Source organism: Hoplias malabaricus, chromosome 11, assembly GCF_029633855.1.
Source record: "Hoplias malabaricus isolate fHopMal1 chromosome 11, fHopMal1.hap1, whole genome shotgun sequence".
NCBI classification, from domain to species: Eukaryota; Metazoa; Chordata; class Actinopteri; order Characiformes; family Erythrinidae; genus Hoplias; species Hoplias malabaricus.
Genome location: NC_089810.1, coordinates 34,727,472 through 34,755,118, shown reverse-complemented (window position 1 = coordinate 34,755,118; position 27,647 = coordinate 34,727,472). Strand labels below are relative to the sequence as shown.

Below are 27,647 nucleotides of genomic sequence, written 5' to 3'. Positions count from 1 at the left end.
GTCCATTCGACCTTAAAAGATATGGCACTAATGAATGAACACAAATCGGAGGAGGTAGTTTGTTTTGCTGTGAGAACAGAACTTCTCTAAAATCGCCTGTTTCCTTTAATGTATTAATAAAAATCAAATAAATCAAACAGTAAAAAATAGAGAAAAGAAAAGTAAATGTACAGTAATCCCTCGTTTTTCGCGGGGTATGCATTCCAAGACCACCCGCAAAAAATGAATTTCCGCGAAGTAGAAGAAAGATATTTTTTATGTATTTAACGAGTATTTGGACTTTTAAAACCCTCCCTGTTACTGTTAACAACCCACCCTTTGCATTAAACAGTCATTCTATAATGTTTTTCAGCTGGAACTACATGTGATATCCTACCAGTTTCTTTAACAGAGTAATTCCTAAGCTGTGGTTTAGCGTAAGTAAATCTCACTCGGATGTGGACATGAACAATACATGTACTGTACGTAAGAAATACTTGTAAATGATATATTTTGTCACCTACAGGCCTAGTCTAATATATGTAAATAATAAAAAAGCCCCCTTGAAAAGAAGTAGCGAATCCGTGAAAGATGAACCGCGAAGTAGCGAGGGATTACTATATTCTCTTTTTCTAAGGACAAGTTTGAGAAGATCCACCAGTCTTTTTTTCCTGCTTCTGCTCACACAAATCTCCATTCTGGTAAATGTTGTAAATGAGAAGCACTAATTAATGGTCAGGATTCATGATAGGACACATTATATTTGCTAAAAGTCTGGAGAATTTCTTACTGCTGCTATGAGAAAAATCTGGTTCAATTCTGATTGGCTTATATCATTTTAAGTGAGACCCCACTGATATCTCAAATTTTTTGCAGAATTCCAGGCTCACCATGTCTTCAATACAAAAAGAGCCATTTTATTTACTGCACAAGACCAATACTGTTTTGAGATTTTTCTTTGTGTTTTAGGTGTGGAGAAATAACTAGAAATTACATTTCAAAATGTATTCACTTTTAAATTAATCTAAATAGTTTCAAGACCACCAGAGTGTTTCCAATATTGAAAAAGTCCACTCGACAGCATGGACATCAACTAAAGAGCAGTTCTTTCTTTCACCTCAAACCTTGAGCATTCTGTCAACAGGGAACTGTCTCTCTCTCACACAGTACCCAAATATGTGTAGCTTTAAACCGGCGCACTCTACAGAGGCCCCATGCTGCAAGATCAGCCAAATTCATGTAAACCCTCATTCGGCGTCTCACAAGGCTCTGTGCTTGGCCCTCTTCTTTTCTCACTCTTCCTCACTTGGTGAAATAATATTCTCTCATGGGTTCCCTTATCACTGTTAATGCTAACCACATTCAACTTATTGTTTCTTTCACACATTCTGACACCAAGGTTTCAATTTGCGTTGCATGTCAAGCAACTCACTTGACTCAGTCATGCAGATTTCTCCTATACAACATCTGGAGAATTCAGCCTGTTCTCTCTAGAGTGGCCACCCAACTTGCTTGTTCAGTCTCCCCATTTTAAGACTTGACTCATGTGTCTCCCTTCTGGCTGGTCTTCCTGTGCATACCATCAGGTCTGTGCAAACCTTTTAGAACGAGGTGGCACAAATTTAATTCAGTGCTGCTAAGATCAGGCATGTTATTCCTTTCCTCCGAGATCCAGTACTTGTTCAACCAATCAGGGCCAAGTTCACACGTGTGTGTCACCGGAGTGAGTGTTAAGTCTGAGTATATATTTATATATATATATATATATATATATATATTTCTGCCTGTAAGTGTTTGTTGAGTATTGTTTCTGTGACTTTTTACCAGCACATATAAAGCATTTTCCTGTTGTTTGTATCACTGGGTCTGACCTATTGCTTGATCTGTTGTTTTTGGCTGACACTCGCCCTTGATTTTGTTGCTCAGTTTCCATATTTCTGATTCTTGATTTTGGCTTTGTTTATGACTCTGGCTTCCTGAATGTTTCTGTGTTTAAATGTTATGTAAACTGTTGTTATTTTATCTATGAGGATCTCTTTCTGTTGGTTGTGCTACACTCAATCATTGGAATGAACTTCCCCTGGGTGTCTGAAAAGCAGTCATTTACTGCCTTCAAACACTAACTATAGACCAATTTCTTTCAAGAGTACTTAAATATCTTACACTTATTACAAGGCTTACAACTGTACTCATGTCTTACTATTGGGTATTTAGTTATCCACACAGGTTTTTATATTTGGCAGCATCTAAACTTATAAGAGCATCTGCTAAATGCCTTAAATGTAAATGTTAAAAACGAGACGACAACACACACATAGCAACAACTACCTACGGGCACTCTGAAGTCTTTAGTAAGCTCAGCATCATGCCATGTCACCTTGCATGTTCATATTTTTATGAATAATTGGTATAGAGTATGTGAAATATAGTGCAAGAGACATACTTAATAATATTGATACTGCACATTGCTCACTTAAAGGACTTCGAATTGCTATGGCTACTGGCAGTGATTACCAGCGCTATATTTTATTTTGCACCATATTTGTAAATGTGGCAGTGCTTCTTGTGCTATCCACCGGACTAAACCATACATTGCATATTTTGCAGTCTCACTGGACTGATTATTTAGCTTGAATATTGCAACTCGAACACTCCTCCATTGGACTGTTGTTTATATTGTTTCCAACCTCGCATATATTACTTATATATATTTCTTACTTACTTATATTCTTATATTTGCTTTATTTTATATTTTATTACTGAGGAGAGCACACTGAATCTCGTTGTACTTCTACAATAATAATAAATGTATTCATATTCAAGGAAGAGGATTATACAGCTACCCACTTTAAGCCGAGGAAGTGGAGCTCAAAGGAAAGCAGATGAGAATCAGATCTGAAAATCCTTTCAAATGTGGTGTGAATGCGACTGGTAAAAATTTAACTACAGACAGACTTCCTGCTGAAATAAGATACAAGATACGTGACTCTCAGTGAATCATATTTCTCTATGAGCTCAGAGTCCACTTAAACGGTTCTGCAGGGGTCTGAGAACATCTGGAGACCCATCCAATGCCTTTAGGATGAGTTGGATTGGTGTTTGTAATCCAAAACTAATTATCCAACATCAGTATCTGATGCTAAATAATGTTTATGTATCAGAATCCCAACTGATCTGAGGTGACATACCTCTGTGAAGCTGGCCCCTCATGTGATCAGAAACAGAATAAAAATGCTTTCTTTTGTTACTACGTTGTTTATGCTCGTATCGTTTTAAATAAATAAATAAATAAAAATTAGACTTCATATTTTATTACCTGTGACATCACTCATTCATTGGTCTCATTCATTAGTGCTGCATTTGTTCCGTTAAAACTACCATTTGTGTGCTTTTACTTCATGAGTTATTAAGCCATGGGTTTTAATGAGTGATGTCACCAGCTCCAACTTGGTTTCATGTTTGTGCTGTTAAAGTAACTGTGCTCATTTTCTTCTTGAGTTATAAGGTAAGAAACACTTATTTGAGCCAGTGCTCCAAATTGCAACAAAATGGTCTCATTCGTTAGAGCTTTGTTTGTGCGTTTGATTTGAGAAACACCCGTGCTCTATATATAAATATATAAGGAATATTTCTATACGTGATGTCACACAAATCCACCAAGATGGTCTGATTCATTAAAGCTACATTTGTGCTGTTAAAATTAATATTGGTGTTCTTTGTTGATTTATATTTTCGCTGTCCAATAAAAACACGTATCACGTACGCAAACACGCAAAAAAAAAAAAAACCTCATTAACTTTCAACGGAAGTCAATGTAAAAAGATACATGATGTCAAGTCATTTTCAAGCTTCAAATCACATCATTTGCTAGCTCTCTGGTCTGTTTGCCTGCTGGAAAGTCCTCGGGTGTTTGTACACATCCCTTACTCTGTAATTGGAAAACAATGGCTCACTTTGACTAGGCTCACTGGCTCAGATCAATGTTTCTTATCCTATAACTCAAGAAGTAAATTAGCACAAATATTTCTTTTAATGGCAGAAGCCAGCACAAACACGGCACAGGATTTATTCAGTTTCTGATCATATGAGGGGCCAGCTTCACGGAGGTTGTGTCAGTATTTAGTGGAAACAAGATTAGACCAATAAGCTCAGAAGAAATGTATATTCTGTTGTTGTTGTTGTGTGGTATTGTAACATTCTTATTTTTGCGTTTTTGTGTGTGTGTGATCCACAGCTGGCATTAGGGTCGTTCCTTGGGATTCTGGGACTGTGTTTGGAGGAGAACCGTAAACAGCTGGTAAACATCCTCCACTGCCTTCCTCTCTCCTCACATCTTCTGTTCCTTTGTTCTTCTTCACATCTCATCTGATCTCATCTGATCTGTCTTTAATCCAATCTAATTTCCCCATAGCTTCTACAATCAGAACTGAAAAGAATTAGTCTATGCTTCTACATCAATGATCTTGTTAAATGACACTTTGCTGTTGTTTTCTAAGTGAAAGTAAGTGAAATTTTAAAGTAACATGAAATATTCATGGTATATTAGAGTGGATATAACATTAAAATTCCTTTAAGATTGTAGTTTATTTCAAGTTCAAATCATTCATATATTATCTTTACTGAATGTGAACCAGTTGTACAACACAATTAACTGGAATAACTTTAGGGTCCTGGGGTTGTGGATTCATTGCCAACTACGGTCACTGTCTGGGAGAAGTTTTGTGTACTTTCTTTCCTCCATTTGCTCTTATTTACTCCCATAGTTCAGAAAAGTTATGTCGGATGGTGGATTAGCCTTGCAAAATTGTCCACAGATGTGTGTGTGTGTGTGTCTGTATGATGCCCTGGTGGTCCGTCCAAGGTGTGTTCCTGCCTTGAGACCAGAGATTCCAGATAGGCTCTGGACCCACATTGACCCTGAACTGGAAGAAGAGGTTCCTGAAGATGAGTTGAGAATATTTAAAAGATCTACCAATGGAATTAGACAAATTGAAAAAGTACTCGTCTGACAACACAAGAATTATCTTCATCGTACAATCTCAGAATGAGAAATATCAGCAATATTCACTAGATTTAAGAGGACTGCACTAAATAAGCATATGTAGCTGTGTCAGCTGTTTTAGTTCAAATAAAAATACTGCTGAACTCCCAGGTCGCTACATTTATTACACGCCGATTTCATTATTTTAATAATGTATTGGCAGCTGAATTAATATTTTCATGAAAATGACAATATGTGCAATTTTTTTAACGAGTGAATTCAGCTCATTTCTACTGTACCCCTCACTGATTACATTGTGTAAATATCTATTCATTCATCCACTGGCTGCTACCTCTTGTCCTGTTCAGGGTCACAGTGGGTCTAGGGCCTACCTGGAATCAGTGGGTTGAGGAACACACCCTGAATGGAGTGCCAGTCCAGGACAGGGCGCCAACACACTGATACTTCCATCTGATTCCTTTGGGATGATGTTTTCCCCATTTGATTATACATATATATTCTGACTATGTGTGATAATAATCAAAGTTTGAAGTAATTTACATGTTTGGCCTAAAGTTTTGTTCTTCATTCCAGAATGACAAGTCTAACATTTTTAAACCCAGTGTCTGGAAAACATTAAACCTTCATGAGAGAGAAAATATAAAATGCAGAAAGAATACAAATGAAAACAACAGAACCTCACAGATATACAGAATGAGAGAGATTATATGTACTACTACTACTACTGAGCATGGAAGATAATCACATCATATACTTGAGTGTGCAATTTCTTTCATTCAAGAGTTCAACAAGTGTTAACAGTAATGAGCCACAGATGATAATGATTTGTTTGTTATTTAATAAATTATTTGGCTTTGTTCCCAGGAATAATTCCCTAGCTGAACTAGGACTGGAATGCTGCCAATCTACACAAACATTTCCCTGCACAGTAGTGTGCTGCTTTGTATAGGTCTGTGTTAACACAGGTCCACTACACTGTATCATAATTTATCTGTATAAGGATTTAAACCCACCCGAATTTTAGAGCCCCCATTTAAACCTCACTCTCATGTGAAATATTGTAATGAATGTTTCACAGAATACTTCTGTAAAGAGTTAATAGTATTGGTGCTGTTTTATTCTGTATCAGAATTGAGGCAATGTTTCTTGTCCAGTCAGATCCATTGCTCAGAAATTACTGTTGTATAAATTGGGGTATGGAATCGTACACTCATGTATGTTATAACAACTCAAGTAACTATAAAAGCTTAAAGTATAATTCATACCATATAAAATGAGAACTAATGTCCTCCCAGCAAAACAAACGACCCTTCCCATTTGTGTTCCTTCAGAAGCTCAGAATCTTTTAAGGTGGAAGGGTATGTTTGGGTTGACTGTAGCTTATTTGTTGTTGTAGTTTAACTAACGTTTTATTCACTGTTTGTATCTAAAGCTGTTTAGTTTTGAACATTAAGTGTTTACTTTCATACATTATTTGCCACTAAAGTTACAAACAGTGTAAATGTACCTTTTAAAAAGTACAACAGTGTTGTTAAAGTCCAGTTTGTTCCTTAAAGATACATTACATTTTCCTCTCCAGAAGGAGAGGTAAATATTTATAAGATTTCATTATAGAACTCTGTAAGTATAAAGTAACATAATACATGTCCTGGGAATGAATTTTGACAAATGAAAACAACACAATTTTAAAATCTACAATTATTTTAAAATAAGTTACAATTATGTTCCCTAACTAATGGTACTTAATATGTACACTTTTGGGTGCCACAACAGTGAGAGGGTTTCTGAGAGTGTAGAGTGAAACAGACTCAAATATATTTTATGGCTAGATCTATAAATGTGCGTTGGATCAAAACCTTGTTTTTTTCAACCTTGAGTTTCTGCTGGATTTGTTTACATTATTTGAAACAACAGGCTGTCATGTCAGAGTCGTGATGCCTGCTTCAAAATGACTTTATCAAATCCCATTCAATTACCTTCAAATAAATGTTCTTCTGTGCTTCTGTGAAGTTTAGGTTTTCTGAAATAGGATTTTACTGTGCCATTTGGCTGCTTCACAAAATGAAATGAAATTAAATTTGAGTGTCTAATTATGTTATAATTTTAATTTTGAACAATAAACATTTAACTAAAATTTAACATTCATTAGAAACAGCTTATTGTTATATATTTATTTATTTGCAGATTGATAAGCACAAGCAGATGGTAAAATAACTGCTTTTCTTTGTCTTTATTCTGAAACCGTTTCAGGAATTTGGCTCAGACTGGTGACTGATGTCATTTTATAGCTGGATTCTCTGGGGAAAAAAAAAAGAAAAAGAAAGAAACCTCAGATTTGATTGAGCTCCAAATCACCAACTAAAGCCATCGGCCTCATCAGAATGAGCTCAAAAAAACCCCAGAAAACTGAAAACATCTCATCGGGAAAAAAAAAAAAAAATTCAACATTAACACAGTACACAATTAACAAAAACACAGCCCCAACATCAGCAGAGGGCAGGCCTGAAAGTCACACTAACAACTGGAGTCTGACTTAAAAGCTTAGAACACTTGACTCGGCTTTCAAAGCTTTTAATTTCCCACTCAAATCTGACTTGACGTTTTATGACACTTCAAAACTCATCACAGAAGACTCATCACAGAAGCTGTAAATCAATAAAAAATTTGCTACTCAACTCAAACACTTGCAGTTAGATTCAGATTCTAAAGTTTATGAGTTGTAACTTGAGTTAAACCCTAAAGCCTTTACTTCAGCCTGACTTCAATTTCAAATATTCTGACTCACAGCTCAATTTCTGACCTCAAATCTTACGACTCTCGGCTCAGACATCAAATCTTTTAACTGTGCAAAGTTTACTGGAATCGGATGCTTATAACTCACAACCTGACGTAAACTCCAAATCACAAGGCTGTGTTTATACTTGTTGTTTGGTTTCCTTGGTGTAGGCCAAAGAAGATAATTCTATTGTTCCATTTTACTTGCTTAGCATTCATATAGATAAATAATTAATTAAATCATTAATTCTGCAGAAGGACTGGCGTCCCCTCCAGGGTGTATTCCCGCCTTGCGCCCGATGATTCCAGGTAGGCTCTGGACCCCCCGCGACCCTAAAATTGGATAAGCGGTTACAGATAATGGATGGATGGATGGATTAATTCTGCAACTACTTATCCAGTTCAGGGGCGCGGTGGGTCCAGAGCCTACCCAGAATCACTGCACACAAGGAGGGAACACACCTATGTAAGGGTACAATTTGCTCGCAACCAGTCATCAGAACCATGCACCACACTGGGATTAATGCACTGTTTACTTCTCTTTTCTTTGTTCAGAGCCATATGATGGCTGATATGATATAATATCTGAGCATTACTGTAACAGATTACACAGCTACACATGCACACAGTACAGTCATAGCTCACCTCCAAATCTCTCTACAAAGCCGACAAACCATATCGTTCACATCTTCCCAGACACCTGTGGCTTCATATCTCCTTTGTTTTTTGTGGAAGTTCAGTGCACAGCATGGCACAAGTCAGCCAAGTTATGCACTTTCTCAACAATTTTGTTACACAGGGTGCCATAAATGAGTGTTATTATGGAGACAAAACTCTACAGAGGGACTGTGTTTCTCCCACAGCATGTGAGCACATACACTGCAGCATGTTAGTCATATTAATTACTTCTGTAGTGTGAGCATGTAAATCTCAGGCTTTGTGCAGGATAATTTAAACTTGAAGTGTGAATTATCACCAAAGAACAAGATTTCAAAAATGGTACGATGTATGCCTGACTTTAGATGAGTAAAATCCAGACTAACTGCCTGTGGAGGGAAGAAGTGATGTCACTGTTGTTATGGAAATAGCCGTACAAGCTCAGTGATTGGACCTCAAGAAATGAAAGGGGATCATGCCAACTTTAGACAGATTGCGAGGAGAGTTGTTTGTTTTGTTTTTTGTTCCCTCTTTGATGTTTTGTTGTTGGTGCCTAGTAAATGACACATAGGTCCAGTCCACCCCACAGGTGTAGACCTTAAAACTGCTGCATGTGTTTTGGACATCTCAGTTTGAATTTCTTGTAAAAACACCATAAAGCTTGATGCTTCCAAAATAATGGCAAGAAACACTCCTCTTATTCCTTCTTTCTCTGTTTTCTTTTTTCTCTCTGCATTCTTTCAATTTTCTCCCTCCATTTTCTCTATGTTCTGTCTTTGTGTTCTCTCTCTCTCTCTGATAAATGGACATGGTTGTTTACCTCTGACCTAAGTCTGAGTTTAAATAAATATTCAGACATTCCACTGTGCTTTATATTTGTATGGAAGTGTAGATGGCTGTTTAGATCCTGATCAGAAGCAGATGTGGAAGTTTAGTTTACAACGCATGTTCTACAGATCCAAAAGATTGGGGACATGATGTAGAATAGGAACTGAATGTATCGTAACAGAAAGGGTGACTTTTAATCCAAGCAGACTAGCATTTAAATAAAAAAGTACAAACAAGTACAAAAAAACAACAACAAAAACATTTCCCCTCAAAAAACTGAATAAAATAAAATACAAAAACCTAATAATTTAATAACTTAAACTTGGTTTAATAACCAAAACTAAATGTTTGGGATGGGGCCAGTTTAACGCCAGGAATTCGGTGAAATGCTTGGGAAAAAAGAAACATCCAGGAAATGCCTAGTCCTTTACAAGAGAGACATTTCAAGGCCAAAACCGCTGAAGGAAATATTCCAGCAGTGGAAGTGATGTTTGACACAAGTCCATAATATTGTTCATAAAAAATACACCCACAATACATTACAAAAACACAGTTTCACATGAGGAAGCAGTGGGTTATTTGAGTCTGAGTGTTGGTTCAGTGTCACTGTCATTAATAATGTGAACTTAGGTCATTTGTTTCCAGCAAAATTCCTTAAACCTGTGATTAGCACCAAAAAAAAACCTGACAGGTATCTGGTATTTTCATATATTGTTGCTGCCCAATGAAAAACAATGGCAACTTGGAATCAAATCCTCACAGAAGCGTTCCATTCCATCAAAGCCTTCCCAGAGGAGTAGAGACAGTTACTGAAAGAAGGAGGAACTATGTCCCAGGTATAATATCAATATAAATAAATATTCAATGCTAAAATGATGAGGACGTGAACGTGTTAGAAGTGATAGAAGTTGATTGATCACTGTTTGTGTTTGTGGAATGTTGTTCACTGAAAGAAATGTGTTTTTTAAAGGGAGTGGCAGAGGGCAAGGGTCATTGAGGGAATTTATTTCAAAACCCAAAATGAAGTGAGAACTGGGGGAATTCCAGTTCTCACAAATATTCAACACTACACTGCATTACTGTCCAAAAGTAACTAATACATACAGAGAGGGAGAGAGAGGCAGTTTTTTAAATAGATATTTGTTATAGTTCTTGTTGTTAATGCCTTTATTATTCATGTTTGGCCATGTACCTCACACAATCACGCTAATGAAACTATTCTGAACTGATAGAGGTTAGGTGACAAAGTGTAGCCAACACCGTAGCAGCAAGTTCGAGCCACGGTTTACGTTCTTATTTTCTGACAGGTATTTTACTGTGAATCTTTTATGAAATATTGAATTATAGAGGTGAGAGAGTCTGTAAGTAAAACTTTCCTTTTTGGCCACTATCTTCAGAAAAACGTAGAAAAATGTGTATTAAACTGTAATTGTGAAAAGTATTAAATACACATTCACACTTAAAGATTTTCAAATGAAAAAGTTGACACAGGCTGAAATATTCATGTGTTCTTTTCCTCCATGTACAGGAAAAAAATCTGTAGTCTGAGAAAATCTCTCTCCCTGTCCTGTAATGGGGAGAGTAGAGCCTCGGTCATTGCTAATTCAGGCTCAGCACTGCAGAAACAGCACTATAACTTTTGGAGAAGGGTAGGAAATCACACCCATTCCTCCCCCTTCCCACTGTTTCAGTACAGCGCTGTAAAAATGAATTACACTACAACACAATTCTTACCTAGTGTTCCTTTAAAACTACACCCCTTCGATTTCATTTGACCAGCTCCTTGAACTACAGCAGTGTTGCATGGCCAACACACTGTACATCTTTGAACTAACTGTATTAGCGTTAGCTATAACGTGTAGGGTGACCAGATCTGAGATGGTGAAAAAGAGGACACGGGGGACGGGGGTGGAGGGGTTGATGAGCTCTTGCCCCTCGCTGCCGTTGTATGCTTAGCTGAACCTATGTGTGCTTTTAGGTCCTTTACACCTTTATTTGCTACACAAAACATGGGAATTTCTTTTTTAATTCATCTGAGAACTTACATTTACGTTTCGGCATAGCTGCTCGAGATGAGGGTAGGTACATGAGCTTTGCCTGATGTAAACAAGGACTACTGATGTGCAGACTGACTAATTAAATGTTTACAGAGGAGGTTATCGACCAATAACGGTAGCGCTAGTCAGACCGTCCAATCAGAAGATTTTAGGCTACTTCACCACGCCCCCTTCTCACTCAAGCGAACCAATCGGAGTAGGGGAGGGCGGGATTAGTTTGTGAACGAAACGCTTCGCGAAGTTTTATGTAAGCTCTAGAAAAACAAAATCCCGGACGTTTGTGAAATTCCGCCCGGACATGTTTTGAAGTCTAAAAAAGAGGACGTCTGATTACCCTAATAGTGGGGGAAAAAATGACAGTAAAAAACTAAAATGATCACTAGTTATGACGGTGATATAAGGCCACTTGTCTCTAGCCCTACTGAAGATTCAGTATCTGCACTTTTCAAAAAGAAGGCAGCTTCCCTGCATGCTTACTCACATTCTACCATAAAACATAACTGAGAATTAAATTTGAAATAATTACGATTTATGACATGTTAAAATTTTCCTTTTCCAGCCCGACCCCCCAGAAGATTGAAAAACCGTGAGCCCTTTGGTTAAAACATTTTAGGACCCAAACTTTATCTGCTGTGCCCCCATTTTGTAGATGAGGATATATTCATGCCTTATAGACTTACAGAAAAAAAAATAAAGTGATTGTACTTAATAATCATTACTAAGTATATTTGCTCCTAACTGCTTCCCTGTGGGTCTTTTAAAAAAACAATTTAATACCTCCCTCTCTTCAGTGACTGGTATGAGCTTGCTTTGAAATATGCCTCATCATATTTCCAAAGTTGTGGCTTAGGAAAACTCATCATCTGCTGCAAGTTTAGCTCTCTCAAACTTGTCCATCTTTTGCTAGCAGTGCTCAAGCCAGCGTAACTCATTTGCCTTGCCGTATCCCCCTGCAATTGCTCCGCACCCCCCACTTTGGAACTACTGCCTTACAGTCTGAATCTAATCACTAAATTATGGACAAAATCCTCAAAGTATGAATATAATCTCTTAATTCTGAATCTAATTCTTAAAGACTGAAACTAATCTCTTAATTCTGAATCTAATCATTAAAGTCTGAACCTAATCCTTAAAGTCTGAATCTTATCCTTAAAGACTGAAACTAATCTCTTAATTCTGAACTTAATCCTTAAAGTCTGAACCTAATCCTTAAAGTCTGAATCTAATCCTTAAAATTAGAATCTAATCTCTGATGTCTGAAATTATTCCCTGAAATCTGATTCCAATTTTAAAAGTCAAAAAAACTAATCACGGGGCTCATGGGGATTTTGTACATCCTAAGATTCAGGATTTAATATTTTGTCATAGGTATGTCAAAGTTAATGAGACAGCATTACATTTTAAAACAGCAATTATGCATTTTTAGGGCTTTTTCATTGTAAGGTCTAAGCGGGTGCACTGTTTCTTTAAGGGGTGCTACACTGTGGCTCTGTCTTGATGAAGAGAGGTTGCGCCTTATTAAAATGAAGACTACAGAACCCTGCTCTTTTCCCTTGTATTTTTAAGTAACCCAGCCATGACGCTTTTGACTGGTTCTAATTTGTGTTCAAACAGAACAGTTGTGACACCTGGCTATACATGGACACTGTAGCTAATTAAATACTGTCAGTGAGTCCAGATCACTCTTTGGCATCTATGCCATGTGCTTTGTGTCTTGCCTTTTTGGTGTTTTTTTTTCCCCTCCTGGTTAAAAAAGGCCTCCAGCAGCGAAACTAAAAGAAAACAAAAGAGTAATGTGTTCCTAAATGGCCAGTTTATGCTGCTCTATAAGGGAAGTGCTCCAAGTGTTGCAAATGTATTTTCTAAAAAAAAAAAAAAAAAAGGAAAATGTAAAGCAAAGTTCCTGAATTTCTGACAGTTGTAAATACATTCTGCTGAAGCAAATTACGTTCCTTTGTATGTTCACAACTAAATACACATAAGGAAAGCACGGTGGGGCTGCAGGTAGTGTCAATGTCACACAGCTCCAGGGTCTTTTGGTTGTGGGTTTGAACTCTGCCTTGGGTCATTTTTTGTGTTCTTCCTGTATCTACATGGGGTTCCTCCCCACAGTCCAAATATCACACGTTGGTAGGTGGACTGACTATTCAAAGGTGTCCATAGGTGTGAGTCAGTGAATGTTCAAGGTTTGTTCCTGCCTAAAGCTCCATGATTCTAGGTGGGCTCTGGACCCATTGCTGCACTGAACAGGAAGAATCAGTTACAGAAAATGAATGAACAATTACATACACTGATTTTACAACAGGAACACCTATAATTTAGGTTTAAATATGAGCAAGTAAATGACATTAAATGACATTACTTGAAATGTTCCTATTAATTGCACATGCCCTTTTTATCGTTAAAACAATGACATCGGAATACTACTCAGCCTATGTAAATTCTGATCAGTTCTAAGAGATATTTTTTCCAAAGAAATACACGTTTCTCCATTTGTGTGGATGTTTAGTTTACTACATCATTTGAACACTGCAGCTGTCCTTTATATTGTGTGAAAATATAATGATGAATGGACCAGTAGAAATGGCCCCAAATGTATTTTTTTTACTTTGACTTATATTAAAACTTAAGTAGGTTTTTCCTTCTCGTGTAAAGTTGCTATTTTTGAGATACTTGTTTTTCATTGGACAGTGACATTATGCAATATTAGTACACAATCAGAACAATTAATGAATTGACGCACTCTGCAATGGTAGCAGCTTCTGTTCAGTAGCAGCAAGTTTCACTGCAGTGTCTTTAGACCTTCAGGGCTATGCAATAAAGTGTTGACTTCCACAGCATCTTCTGGGAGATGGACTGGACTGCATGCTGCTGTGCATGAAAATCATTATATTTTGAGTAATGTTCTAGCAGCCATTGTGTGTGAGTTATGTGGGGGGCTCAGAAATCACTCATAGTCATTGTGCAGATGGTTTTGGATTTGGAAGGGCCGGAGGAAGGTCTGTTGTGTGAGGATTTAACAATACTGGCCTGGGGTTAGCTACAGTTTGTCTCAACAGTGAGAATTCACTCCTGTAAGATTTGCCAGACACCAGAACTGTAAAGAGGTGAAGCTGGGGAATGGTATTGCTCTTGATGACCTTGTGGGCCCTTCTGAGGATCCTGGCATGGTTGATGTCCTCAAGTGGTGAGAGAACCATTCCTGAGATGGTCTGTTCTGTTCTGACCACACTCCTGCGGTTCAGGGCAGAGTGGTTTCCAAACCACAAACTGATGGGATGATGAGAATTCTCTCAACGATGTATCTGTAGTAGTTCCCCAGAGTTTGAGCTGACTTGCCAGTTTTCTGGAGTCATCTCAAGAATTAGTTGTTGCATTTCTTGACCAGTTATGTTGTCCATGTTGTCCATATAATTGTAGGTGAGAGCTTCACTGTGGGAAAGAAGGGATTTGAAGATGTTCACTTGCTCTACCTGTGTCTGATTTAGGAGCAGTGCTATGCTCTGCCCTTTTCCGGTATTCCACATTCATCATCTTTGTTTGGAAAATCTCCAGTAAAGAGGCTCCCAGCTGATTGTTTATGTCCTACTGATGTATTTAGGGTGGATCCGACAGCCCTAGTGTCCCCGACAGATCTATCTTAGATAATATATCCCTTTTAGAAATATCCTGGAGGTGTCTGGTTTGGGTCCACATTTTGGGCTAGTGTCCCTGGGCCAAGAAATAGCATTTGGTTCAACAAGAACATTTGAACTCTTATTCTTCACCCTATATTTGTCCAAAATACCAAATTCAATGGTAAAAGTGGTTTATAGTGACACTGTGAAAAATTGGTGGTTGGTGTCCCACTTTTTAAACTGGAAAGGCGTATTAGGCAAGGCTGTTTCCTACCCGGAATGCTTAAAGCTGAAGTGGGTGATCTTGTAGAAGCAATTGTGTGAGCCCGTATTGGAAAAAATCCAACAAAAAAGTCCCACCTCATACGTTCAGTCCTCATTTCAAAGCCATACCCCCAAAATGCCACACAAAATGAGGAGTATAACTATGGAGAAATATTTAGAACATGTAAAGTAATATTCAAAAATGCACTGACATTTGTAGTTGTGTTTAAGCCACTACATTCATGTCAAATACAGATTAAAAACTGAAACAGAATGTGAAATAGTAAACCCAGTAATAAAAAAATAATAATCTATTTAAGAAAATACCCAATACAAAATACCCATTTGTACATCAGCTTGCTGTTCTGGAACCTGCAATGGGTTCTTAAACTGGGATTCAGGTGGTTATTGTTAATTTTATTTGGTATAAATTTCACTCGGTTCAGCATAGTGGACTGTTTTTATTGAGGGAAGAAGTTGGCAGGGTCTTGTTCACTTTGATACTAATAGGGAAAATATGAAGCTACAGTTTCACAAAAGATAAAAACATTTTCAGTTATTTAATGGTCTGTGGAGATACATAGCAGGCTTTGTTTTGTCCATAGCAGGGCAACTGGTTCTGCTGGAAGATGTGCTTTTAATACAGACTGATGAGCAGCCACATAAGGGACTTTGTTTTATATGTGTGTTTTTAAAGCATGGAAGCTGTACAGGGTGGAGCAGCAAACCCCCCAGGGCCTCTCTGTACTGTTTTCTGTGAGATGCAATAGTCCATGTGGTTTGACTGTTGCTTAGCAAAAAGATCTGTCCAGGAGGATGAAAGAGGTGGAGACTGCAGAGGTGGCTCAGAACAGCACGTATCAGACATCTGGATATCAGAGTCACTGCGCAGATCCTTTAAATATTTTAGAATGTACTGACTACTGAGGAGATGGACATATAGACTGACAGGACTGTAGAGAGCAGATGCTTTCTTTGTCTGTATTTCAGAACCCAAACCCACGCTCTTGGACAAACGGCTAATTATTAATGCTGGGTGGACTGAGGGACATTCAAGAAGAGTGCAAGAATGTGTTGAAACAGGCCAAACTCTTCTGCATGGTGGACGCTCCCTGTAGGGAGTAGTGAGGTGAAACCTGGATGGAGGGCATTTTACACACCACCAATGCCCAAGTTAGCTGGAGATTTACAGTGGATAACTTTACAAGGTGTAGCTGCTGTCACTGAGTTGGTGTCCTTTTTAAACCCTGTAGTGCCGTTCAAGTATACATTATATCTTAAAATGGTAATTTTTTCATTTTTTCCCCAGTGAAATAGATTAAAATGTGATTTAAGGTTAGTAGTTCACTTTTCACTGGTTTGATGAATGTTTAATTCTGCTGTCAAAATGAAAATGTTACATTTAACTTTATTGTTGTGATTACAATTTAAATTAAAAACACACTACTAATAATCATAATTCCATTGTGTTGATCTTACGTTGATTCCCATTTTTTTTACATTTAATTATCCATTATTAAAAGCTTCAGTCTTAAGAACGTATAATGTGATTATATCTGATTCATTTCAGAAACTGAAATTAGTTTTTTTTTTTCATATAATAAGCAACAGGTGCAGCTAATCCTGTTAAAATTGCAATAGCTTCTCTCAATTAAGCCAATCAAACCGATTGTTTATCCAGTGTGTATTATCCACTAGAGAGAGCATAAGGGACATGACAGTGATTACAACCTCAGCCTTTATTCTTCCTGCAGCCCGCTTTAAAGCAGTGTGTAATGCTTTTACATGCTCTGAAAACGTAGCATTAATCCAAAGCAGCAATGTGAAGTGCCACTGTAATTTTAATCACAAAAGGAATTTTAGCAGCTGGACCTCACAGGATTTTAATTGAATACCACTGTGCAAGGTATTACGAACAAGACATGCCTTTTCATTTGTATTCTAGTTATTTATTGATCAAGGTAAGACTGCAGTTTTTTTAACAGGAAGACAAAGTTGGATTTGGGTCAGGCTGTGATGAGTGTTGGTTTTTAAATGGTTGATCCAGATGAATATGTGTCACGATGAAGTAAGGTGTATTGTGACTTCCTCAGGATCCTGAGTTGCCTTGGGTCACTATGTGTGAGGAGTTTTGTGTTTTACCTGTGCGTGTTTCCTCAGGGGACTCTGGTTTTCATTTTTATCTACGTGAGGTGTATTTTATATTTTAGGACACAATGAAAAATTTTGGGGCAGGAGGGTCTGTTACTGAAGAAATGATCGTGTAAACCTCAGTTAAAATCACTCACTCTTTTCTCTCTCTCACAGCTTGTAGCAGCGATTGTGTTTCTGAGTGTGGGGATTCTGACCAGTTTTCTGTGTATCATTGTGGATGGAGTTTTCATTCTTCTCAGCATTGTAAGATCCCTTTCTTCATTACCATAATGGTCAGCAGCATACACATAGGAGGCAATTTGGGTCTAAGCTATAGCTGTATTTGTTTGTTTCTTTCTTGATTTTTCCCCCCTGACAGAAATTAACGTATTGTTTGGAAATCTGCTGTTGTGAACTTTGGAAAAGAGCATGTTTCAAAACCAGACCTGTGTTCATTTATCTACTGATTGTCTTTGATCTGAGTTAAGTAAATTAAGTAAATATGTATAATGCTACATGCTACAAGCTTCAGCCAACACCCATGCGCACTGAAATGACAACACACTTTAAGTAAGATTACTGTTAAACTTCTATACTCTTATAAACCAACAACAACTCCTCAAAGTGGAGCCTAAAACAGACAAAACCTCGTGTGGGAGTTTGTGGGGAGGTATTCAGATGCTTGATTTCACAACAGTGAGCTTGTTAGCATGTAGCATTGTGACATTCAGTGGAAAAATTAATACAGAACAGAAACAGATCTGTAAGAAAGCCTGCTGTTTACGACAGGACACAAGAGCAGAGGTTTTCAAACATCACATTTATTTCTATTAAAGAGAAATCCAGTGTAGACTTGGAGCTACTCTACAGAGTGACTCTTTAACAAACAAGACATACAGATTTAGAGCCGTGGCAGAGCACCAACGGAAGGGGTAGCCATAGCCTTAAAGTTAGAGAGGTGGGCTTGGGACCTGCTTTTTCCTCACTATCCTCGAGCAGGCACCCAACACCAAAATTTCTCCCCAGGCATAATGGCTGACAGCCCACTGCTCCAGTTGTGTACGTAATCACTACCACTTGTGCTGCAAAATTGTTCACTATTGTTTGGGTTCACTACCACGGTTGTGTTGAACACACAAAAATTTACCCAAGTTGATTAGAACATTTTTAAAGCAAATAATTAAGAGTTAACTGTCCAAAGGTAATGGTCATTTTGTTCAATTTTCAAAACTGAGCTAGTTTTCTTTGGTGGGACAATAATATTTTAATCATATTACAGAAGATTAGCTTCACCAGAAATAATCAATAGACAAATATATTAAAAAATTAACTAATACAGTATAAATGTGTACATTATATTTGAGTTAAAAAATATGCTCTCTTTCTGTTTCCTGTAAAGGACATGCGTCCAATGAGAGCTGGAAGATGTCAGTTCTACACCAGCGGAAACAGCTTCATCTATGAGAACTACTACGCCTCTGTAAATATTATATATATATATATATATATATATATATATATATATATATATCCTAATTTTATTTTTCTATGCAATCACACTTACATTTGTTAGATCTAGCAAATAGCTTTTCAATTCCCTGAAGAAAAAAAAACAAAACATTTCCTCTTTAACTTGAAAAATGATCAGTAATTCACTTTCCACTGACATCTTTCTTCAAATCTGGGAACAGGTAAAAATCACTCGTCCTGTCTATGGTGTGTCCATGACTTGTCAATGAACGAGTGAATGAATAAAGGGTACCAAAGTTAACCAATAACCAGCATGGGTTGGAGGGGAGTGATGGAGGTCCATCAGGTACTTTGGGATGAGTTGAAGTTGGGTTTGTGATCTAGAACTAATTGTCACAAATCAGTAACTGACCTCACAAATTTTCCAACATCTGGTGTAGTCTTATTCTTCTGCATTGACTTGATGCAGAGGCTACAGCGTAGGCTACACAAGAGCCTTTGTGAGCGTTTATACTTCTGCGTTGGCGCCTTCGTTGCTCTGCAATTACAGTGCTACAACACTAGGGGTAAATTTCATACATCTTTCTCTACACTTTGTAGTACACAATGCAGTGGTGTAGTAGTAATAGTTTAATAAATCTTTAAAGTGCACTATTAAGGGAGTAGGGTGCTGTTTGGGAGAAAACAATTTTACATTATGAGTTTACATTATGTACAAGGAAAGAAACGAATACAAAGCCGACACGTTTTCCCACGTGGTCCGGCTTCTTGTTGTGAGGGTTTTTTTTTTTTTTTTTGGAGATGTCCGTATTTTATTTTTGTTTAACATTTTTATTCATCCCTGTCCACAATGTCCTTATGACTATTGACCAATCACAGTCGTTTGGTCTGCATCGATGCAACATGTAGTTACATTTCTGAAGAGGTGCAGCATAGGGTTCGAATCAATGCACTGTTTATGGCATAGGTTCAACGCAGAAGCAAAATTTAGCCTTAACAGTAGAGTAGAGAGAGTTACTGAGGAGTTCAGGTCAGTTCAAAAGAAATGTTGGAAGAGGATGTCTACAAACCTTGGGCTATTTGAATGATTTGTGTGTATGATTGTAGGTACCATGTCAGGGTCTGATGGAGTCATGTAGTCTGAAAGTTCGCAGTGGAACCTGTTACTGCTGTGATCTGTACGACTGCGCCAAGTAAGCCACCTACATTCTAATATTAGTAAATGTTTCATTTTGCCAAGCAACCATCTGGAAATGCACAATGAGGCTGAGACAGTACAGTGCAGACACAGAACTCTAGAGATCATAAACTGTTTAATACAGGGTCTACACGAACATCTCATGCGAGTTGAAAGTGAAAATAGTTTTTAGGTAGTGAACATGGGCAGTTGGTTCATTAGGGTGATGAAGCGACGCACCCCCAGAAGAAAGGGAGGAAATCTTTCTCTGTTATTTTACCACAGTATTAACCAAGCTCTGTACTAACCAAGCTCTGCCAGACAGTTTGTCATGCCTCTGAGTATCACAGTCCTATCAGCCTTAGGTTTTCTTCTGTTCTGATTCCTGTCTAAGCACTAATGTTTATTATTGACTGTGTTTTATTCAAATTCTTAATCCAAAGTTATTTGAAGGAACTCCTGAGTGATGACTGTGTATTGACTGTGTTACAGTGGGGGATATCTGAATAATTATTATGAGTTTGTCGGAGTTCAGAGTTGTGAGGAAGTGCTGAGTCTCTACATCCTGATCTGGATTCTGACTCTCCTGAATCTTCTGGCCTTCATTATCGCCATCCTCACCACCGCCGTGCTCGGCAGCATTAAGCACCTGGTGAGTGAGCTGGTCCAAAGTGTAATCATTCCATTTCAGCTGGGAAATGTGTGATATTACACAACTCTCCAAAATCTTTATTCATGGTTGTTTAACATATGCCTAAGTCACATTTCAGTTCACACCTCAGCTCCCAGTTTCACAAAGCATGAATATTAATGACTCCTGAAGAAATCAGAGCTTGGGCCTGAGATGTTACAGACTGAATGAATTAAACTGAGAGCTTTGCTGGATGTTTTTCTGTGGAAATGCGGATGTGATCAAACTGAGGGTTAGTGTGTGTGTGTGTGTGTGTGTGTCTGTGTGTATAAGACATGTTTTGGCAGGTGACTTTGGCAGGATGTTTTAGTCTTAATATTTTGTCTAAAATATGTATTAGCTTTAATCTCATTCCAGTAAGTTTTGCCCTAGATTAAGTAAGTATTTTAGTCCATTAAATTTCAGCCTAAATGTATTTCTAAACGTTTTATTATTATAGAGCTACTATTTATTAGTAACTTTCAAACAAGAGCTTACATATTTTCTTTTTTTCCATTTAAAAATATTTTAACATTGAAAATAATGTTTTCCCTTCAAATATATTTTGCATTCATATAACATTAACAATTTAAATTCAATGTTCCCTCAGATGGCTCTTGGAAACTGAAATTTAGTAGACTCCAAGAGTTCACACTCTATGATTCTTTGGCCAACATTTGATACCAGAGATTCCCAGGCGCACTAAGAATCGGTTCTTTGAGCTTTGACTCCTCTTCACTATTCTGCCTGGCTGCTCTCACCACCCTGACAGCAGCAAACAGACGGAGGATGTTTATTTCCTTGCAATTCCGTTTTCAAATCAGAAATAACTGGTCATTTATCAGCCTTTCACATTATGTTTTAGTTTTTATCCATTAAACATCATAATTCTCATTTTTAAAATATTATATTTATGTGTGACGATATGTGTGTGTGTGAGAGAGAGAGTGAGAGAGTGAGAAAGATTGTATATAAGGTGCCTTGGTCAAAAGAATCTCTACCGTTGATGCTGAAAAAAGGGACAGAACTGTTCCTTCAATGCCCCTCACCCTGCACCTCGAATTTTCCTGCTGGTCTTCCAGTTCTGAGACTGCTTATCTAATCATTTCGTCATGACTGCCCATGTGTTTGTGTTTGCCAGTTTTTACTCACATTTCTGGGGGGCGCTTCTTTATGTGGACTACACACTGGTGCGGAAGTGTCTCTGTAAAATGCCTGAGGATTTTCAGGTGGCGACCAGCTCTCCTGCTGAGAGACAGAACAGTGTTATGTTTCAGTTTTTTTAGCTGAGTGAGACACCAAGAGGAGAGAAAGTAGCATGTATTTGTGTGGGTGTGTGTATCTTGTTTCCGTTTTAGCCGCAGGCATCCATGTCTCGGCCAAAAACACCTTTCAACTCTTTTATATTTCTCTCTTTCAGAGATTGATGATGAAGGGACTGAGGTGGTGTGGAGATGGAGGAATGTTTTTGTATTCTGTGGGTTAGCGTGATGTGTAGTTTTCCAAACTCTTTTTTTTAATGGCCTTAAATATTTTCCTGTAAGATTTAATACATAAAACTACATAACATCTATATGAGCCTTGTATAATAACTGCCAGATTCTGCATAAAAATTTAGACCAGTTTTTTAATCAACTTTGAACCACGACCTAGGAGACGTAGCAGAGGAAAATCATTTTTAAATAAATTAATTTTAACAGGCACATAAGCACACAATGACTCAAACACCTTCTAATGCAAGCTTTTTGATTTGCTGCAACCAAGAATGTGTAGTTAACCTGACTGCTACCTCTAACTACATGGCTCTGCTGGAAGTGATCCAAAAAAAAAATATTAATAAAACAATTAATTAAAAAATAGTCAATATTACCTGCCTATGGAGCAGAAACAGGGCAATATGCTCGTCTCGGTTCTGCAGCAGGCTCGTGTGCAGCTGCTCCAGAGTTTCCCAACATATTTTATGCGTTTCTGTAGAGATTACACACAGTGCCTACTGAATGTCATTAAAAGGTCTTTTATAATGAAAAGGTCTCTTCTTCCAGCTGTTTCCTATTCTGTTTGCTCTGCAAAACATGGGGCCACAGCACACCAAGTTCTGACAATGTGCATAGACCAAGACTCAATTTATCTTGATATGACAAAATATCATCCCAAAAAAACATAAATAAAATATAATAAAATCACCCCAGGTTTCACACGAAAAAAGAACATGTTAAAAAAACATTTCCAGAGAACATCTCTTTTCTTTATCTCCTTGTTTTCTATAAATATCTATTCAGAAATTTTGTTTTGAATGACAATGAACTGACAACTGTAAAGTCACTCCACCAATAGGAGCATTGTTCCACTTTTACTTTTTCCTCCTTTTTTTACTTCTCTGTTATTTCTCCTCTTTTAGTCCTCCTCTTGTCTCTTCCCAAAATCCTCTTATTTCTCTTCATTATTTGTCTTTTCCTCTAGTCTTCTTTTATTCCTCCTCTTTTACCTGTAGTCTTTTTTTCCTTGACCACCCAATGTCTCTCTGTTTTAGGGCTTTTAAGAAAATGCATTTTTTTAACTCAGAAAACCCATTTTAAAAACAGGTGTTACATTTATGATTAAAGTACAAACAATTGCAGCTTAGACGCAGCATCTGGATTTAGCCCAGAGTCATCAGTTGTTGGATTTGAATGGACTGTATTGTTTTTGTGATGACCATAAGAAAAGAAATGTGAGACAGTCACCTGTTTTTCAGTTTGAAAGCACCTTGTGTTACTACTTCATTTCTACCAGTGACTTATTTTGTCACAGTCTGTTTGTGATGTAGCAGTTGATTGGAGAAGGTTCAGCAGAATGACTCAAAAACTTTGTTAGAAGCAAAGTACCTTCTGATTTGTGCAAAGGAAATGCCTATGTTGTGTGTGTCTCCATTAGAGAATTCTGTGGTGAATTTACTGTTATATGTAGCAAAATATTATACGTAAACAAGTGTTTTTTGTCTAAGAGTATTTTTGTATTTCTTTTATACAAGACATTGAAATGTACATATGCTACAGTCCACAACACATTAGCATTTAATACTATTGAACACTGCACCACTTATTTATAATATATTCTCTTTTAAATATATTATTCTTGGGTATTTTAAAATGTCACTCCCATGATATGGATATTATATATTGTTCAACAAAACTAAGCAGAATTGTTTACTAGTAGTTTTAGGCTTTTAAATACCGCCATTTTATTTGTGCAGAAATTCCTCCTAGAGCGCCCTTTGTGGTTAATCAAATTAAAATGGTTGATAGCGTCTAATGTTATTACACAGTAAACAACACAAACCTCGTTTTTTTCAGAATTAATCCAACTACCTACACACCGATTTTCAGCCGTGCTCTGGAAACACCAAACGTACTGCTCGCAAAAATTCACACTTGGAGCACTTTTAAACCACTGTAAACATGTAAAACGTATCATATTGTCTTTAAAAAGAACTTACAGTCACAGAAGAAGAGGTAAAAAGCTCCTAAATCATCGGTAAAGCTCTGTATTCATTAGCTTACTACGCCACACTTAATATACCTTCATTTTTTGCAAAGTGCTAACGCAGTGTTCCTGAGCGTAAAGGCCGCGTGAATTCATGACTGAGGGTGTTCCTTCTTAGATTTCTGTGATATTTTGGACCAATGAGTACTGCGGGATTTGCATAACGGTCCGGGGGGAGGGTACTATTACACGGGGGGAATATCTATGTCAACCAATAGCATACATAACTGAACCATAAAATATTAGACATTTTCTGTTTTGAGGTTCTCAAATGGAATGAAGTGACACATCAATCAATTTAATTTATTTCAGCTTCCCAGTATTTTTGTAAATTAGTATTTTATATTAATAACAGAACTGACAAATAAACCATGTATCTTAAGTTCCCAGGAGGACATCTTCAGTCTTCATTTTAAAATAATGTAAAGAGCAGCTGAACGTTTTTATATATATATATATATATATATATATATATATATATATATATATATATATATATATAAAATAGTGAATATTAAAGGGACACTTAGTAGCATTTTTACCTTAAAACGTATTTATTAATTAATTCATTCTTTGTTTGTCCACAGCTTGTCACTGGGCGCAAGGCGAGGACAAACCCTGGAGGGGGCGCCAGTACTTCACAGGGCAACATACACTCACACATTCAAATAGAGCAACATCCTCGTCTCATTTCATGCTTTTCAAGGGTTAGGAGGTCTCTCCACAATACAAACGCCTGGATTTGTCCCTTCCCTGTCATGGCTCAGCCAATGAAGCAGAGAGAGAATGCATGCGCTGTTTTGGACTGAGACCCTTAGTTTTTTCCCCACATTTACTGAGCCAGGGCTGTGTAAAAACACCAGACATTTTCCAGCATACAAATCAGCTGGAGAGCTAGCAAAGTACATTGTAACCTCTCAGTCAAATGTCTCTTCTGTCATTAATGTGTGTTTGTAATTAATCAACTTTTGATAGTGTAATTTGATGTTGTTCAGTGAATGCCTCCTTAAAATAAATTATGTGGTCAGTGTGCACTGTACGGCCTCTTTCCCTCTGCGCTGCAGTAAAAGTAATGATCATAACTCTGACCTCACTGTGGAGTTTGGTGTTTGTTTTTCAGAACAGTGTGGGCTCTTCACTTCCTCACTCATACGACTGCAGCATCGTCCCCTCACCAACCGCACCTCTGCTGACGGACCACACACAAACGGTCAGTAACTCCCACATCAAACACATGCACACCTCTACTCACAGACTACAATCCCCCCACCCACCCGCCACACACACATTCCCTTTATCTATCACTCTGCGTCTCTCTCACACATATTATCTCTGTTCTCCCCCTCTTTCTTTACTCACACTCCTCTGGGTGTTCCCTCTATTATGAAGTATAGATGTGTGGAAAGAACGAGCAGACAGTAAAAACATTCCCCTCTTTAAAGACAAACACAAAGAGATCATGTGGAGAAACAGCAGATCGGATCCAGTACAGTTTATATACACTTATATAACACTTTATAAAACTGACAAGATCACACAGCATCTTTAGAGATATCAGGATTAAATGTCTTCAGTGTGAGCGAAGATTCACTGATATCCCTTTTCCACCAACATAAATTAGTTACCCAATAAAAGAATCAGCAGCAACTGTGAATGGCATCTTTCACAGAAAGAGCTCAGAGACTCAAATAAAGCGTTATGGCACAGTGAAGCTAGACTGAATCATTTACATCATGTCATATTGTTCTTAATGGTGTGCTGGAAAATGTAGCATCTGTGTGTTTTCTGGGTCTGTGGTCATAAACTATGACCCTGTCCTGTCCAATCTTCTTTGGGTGATAAAAGGCTATGAGTAGGGTGACCAGATGTCCTCTTTTACCCGGACATGTCCTCTTTTTTAGACTTAAAAAAATGTCCGGGCAGAAATTCACAAACATCCGGGATGTTGTTTTTCTAGAGCTTACATAGAATTTCAAGAAGTGTTTTTTTCACAAACTAGTCCCGCCCTCCCCTACTCCGTTTGGTTCGCTTGAGTGAGAAGGGGGCGTGGTGAAGGCCTAAAATCTTCGGATTGGACGGTCTGACTGTAGAGCTACCGTTATTGGTCGATAACCTCCTCTGTAAACATTTCATTGGTCAGTCTGCTGAAACATAAGCCCGTCCCCCCGAGACGTGTCCTCTTCACCATCTCAGATCTGGTCACCCTAGCTATGAGGGTAAACAAGACTCAGGTGAACCTTTCTCACAGCAAGAGGAAGAATGACGGAATGGAAGCAAGACTCGCATAGAGAACCCTTCATTTGATTGAAACAAAACAATAACACAACAGGAGAGTTTTTAACTGAAGAATGATGCATTTACACAACAGGGTATCAAATCATTAATAACCTTTAAAGAATGAATGAAACAGTGTGTGTTTATGTTGTGTATGTTTGTGTTTTCGCAGAAGTCTCCACTCTATATGACTTCAGCAGGTTCTCCGAGTGTAACGATGGAGAACCAAACACACACGGAACCCAACCCTCCTCCATTTGCCCCGCTCCACAACCTGCTGCCCTACAAATGCTAAAGCTTAAGCTAACATGCTGTTATCTAAACACTATCACTGTACACTCAGCTGGACCCCTGGTCAGGTGTTCATGTGTTTGTTTCTTCTCTGAATAAAATAGGTGACACACCACAGAGAACTGCAATTTGCTGCTAATTATGTGCACAATTTATATTTATTTGCAGAGCTTACCGCACCAGAATAAGTTTTTCTTTATAAATCTATGTAACACCTTCATATACTAGAAAAAACATCTGGCATAGGTGTACAAAAATGAAATAAATTTCACGAAAACTGCCGCTTGATGGAACAAGGCTTTTTAGATGTTTACACGTGTTTATATTAAACGTCTACAGTGAATGTTTTCTAAAATAACTAAAATGTGCCACATCAAATGCTTCATTTCTTGCTTGATGTTAAATTCAGGAAATACACATTATGTTTGCAGCAAAGGGTGTGTTCTCTGTGGAGATTTTGCCACGTATATTCACTCAGAAAATCAACACAAACATGTCATTGGACCAGGTTTGTGTAAACTTTAACACAGCTGTAGATCAGATCTGGAAAATATCTTCAGTGGTTTGTATGTTTGGGAATTGCTGCTTTAATGAATCTTTGGGATGACATTGTCAGCATTTAAGCTCCTAGAGTCTTTTATATCTAAAAACCCTGCATATAGAGAAATACATTATCAGTCTACAAATATAGAAGAGGCCAAATCCAGTCTCCCTTTTTCTCATACATGGCTCGACTTCACAGCTTATGTCTCTGCTACATAATATTTGTGCCTCAAAATTACAGCTTCAAAGTCATTGTGACGCTTCACTGACCTGTAATAGGGAGAATAGAGCCTCTGTCATTGCTGCAGAAACTGCACTGTGTAACCTTTTGAAGGAGGGTAGGAAACAATCACTTGATTTCAAGACATTGCTATAAACAGGAATTACA

General features: G+C 37.7%; 1 protein-coding gene and 1 long non-coding RNA gene across 2 annotated transcripts in view; one reads left to right on the top strand and one right to left on the bottom strand.

Moving 5' to 3' along the window:
• The window catches only part of LOC136709341 (transmembrane protein 255B), a 32,641-nt gene extending 5,615 nt beyond the window's left edge, over window positions 1–27,026 (top strand). The window contains exons 3-9 of the mRNA XM_066684484.1: window positions 4,214–4,276; window positions 17,487–17,576; window positions 18,712–18,792; window positions 19,890–19,975; window positions 20,452–20,611; window positions 25,272–25,361; window positions 26,598–27,026. Coding sequence (XP_066540581.1) covers window positions 4,214–4,276; window positions 17,487–17,576; window positions 18,712–18,792; window positions 19,890–19,975; window positions 20,452–20,611; window positions 25,272–25,361; window positions 26,598–26,720 — 693 coding nt within the window. The 3' untranslated portion in view covers window positions 26,721–27,026. The remainder of the gene's footprint in view (window positions 1–4,213; window positions 4,277–17,486; window positions 17,577–18,711; window positions 18,793–19,889; window positions 19,976–20,451; window positions 20,612–25,271; window positions 25,362–26,597) is intronic.
• LOC136710083 (uncharacterized) lies at window positions 21,241–24,227 on the bottom strand. Its single transcript, XR_010804566.1, has 4 exons — window positions 24,105–24,227; window positions 22,500–22,597; window positions 21,782–21,877; window positions 21,241–21,394 (listed from the first exon to the last, which is right to left on the bottom strand). It is a non-coding gene; the product is annotated as an uncharacterized lncRNA (long non-coding RNA).
• Window positions 27,027–27,647: the final 621 nt, after the last annotated feature.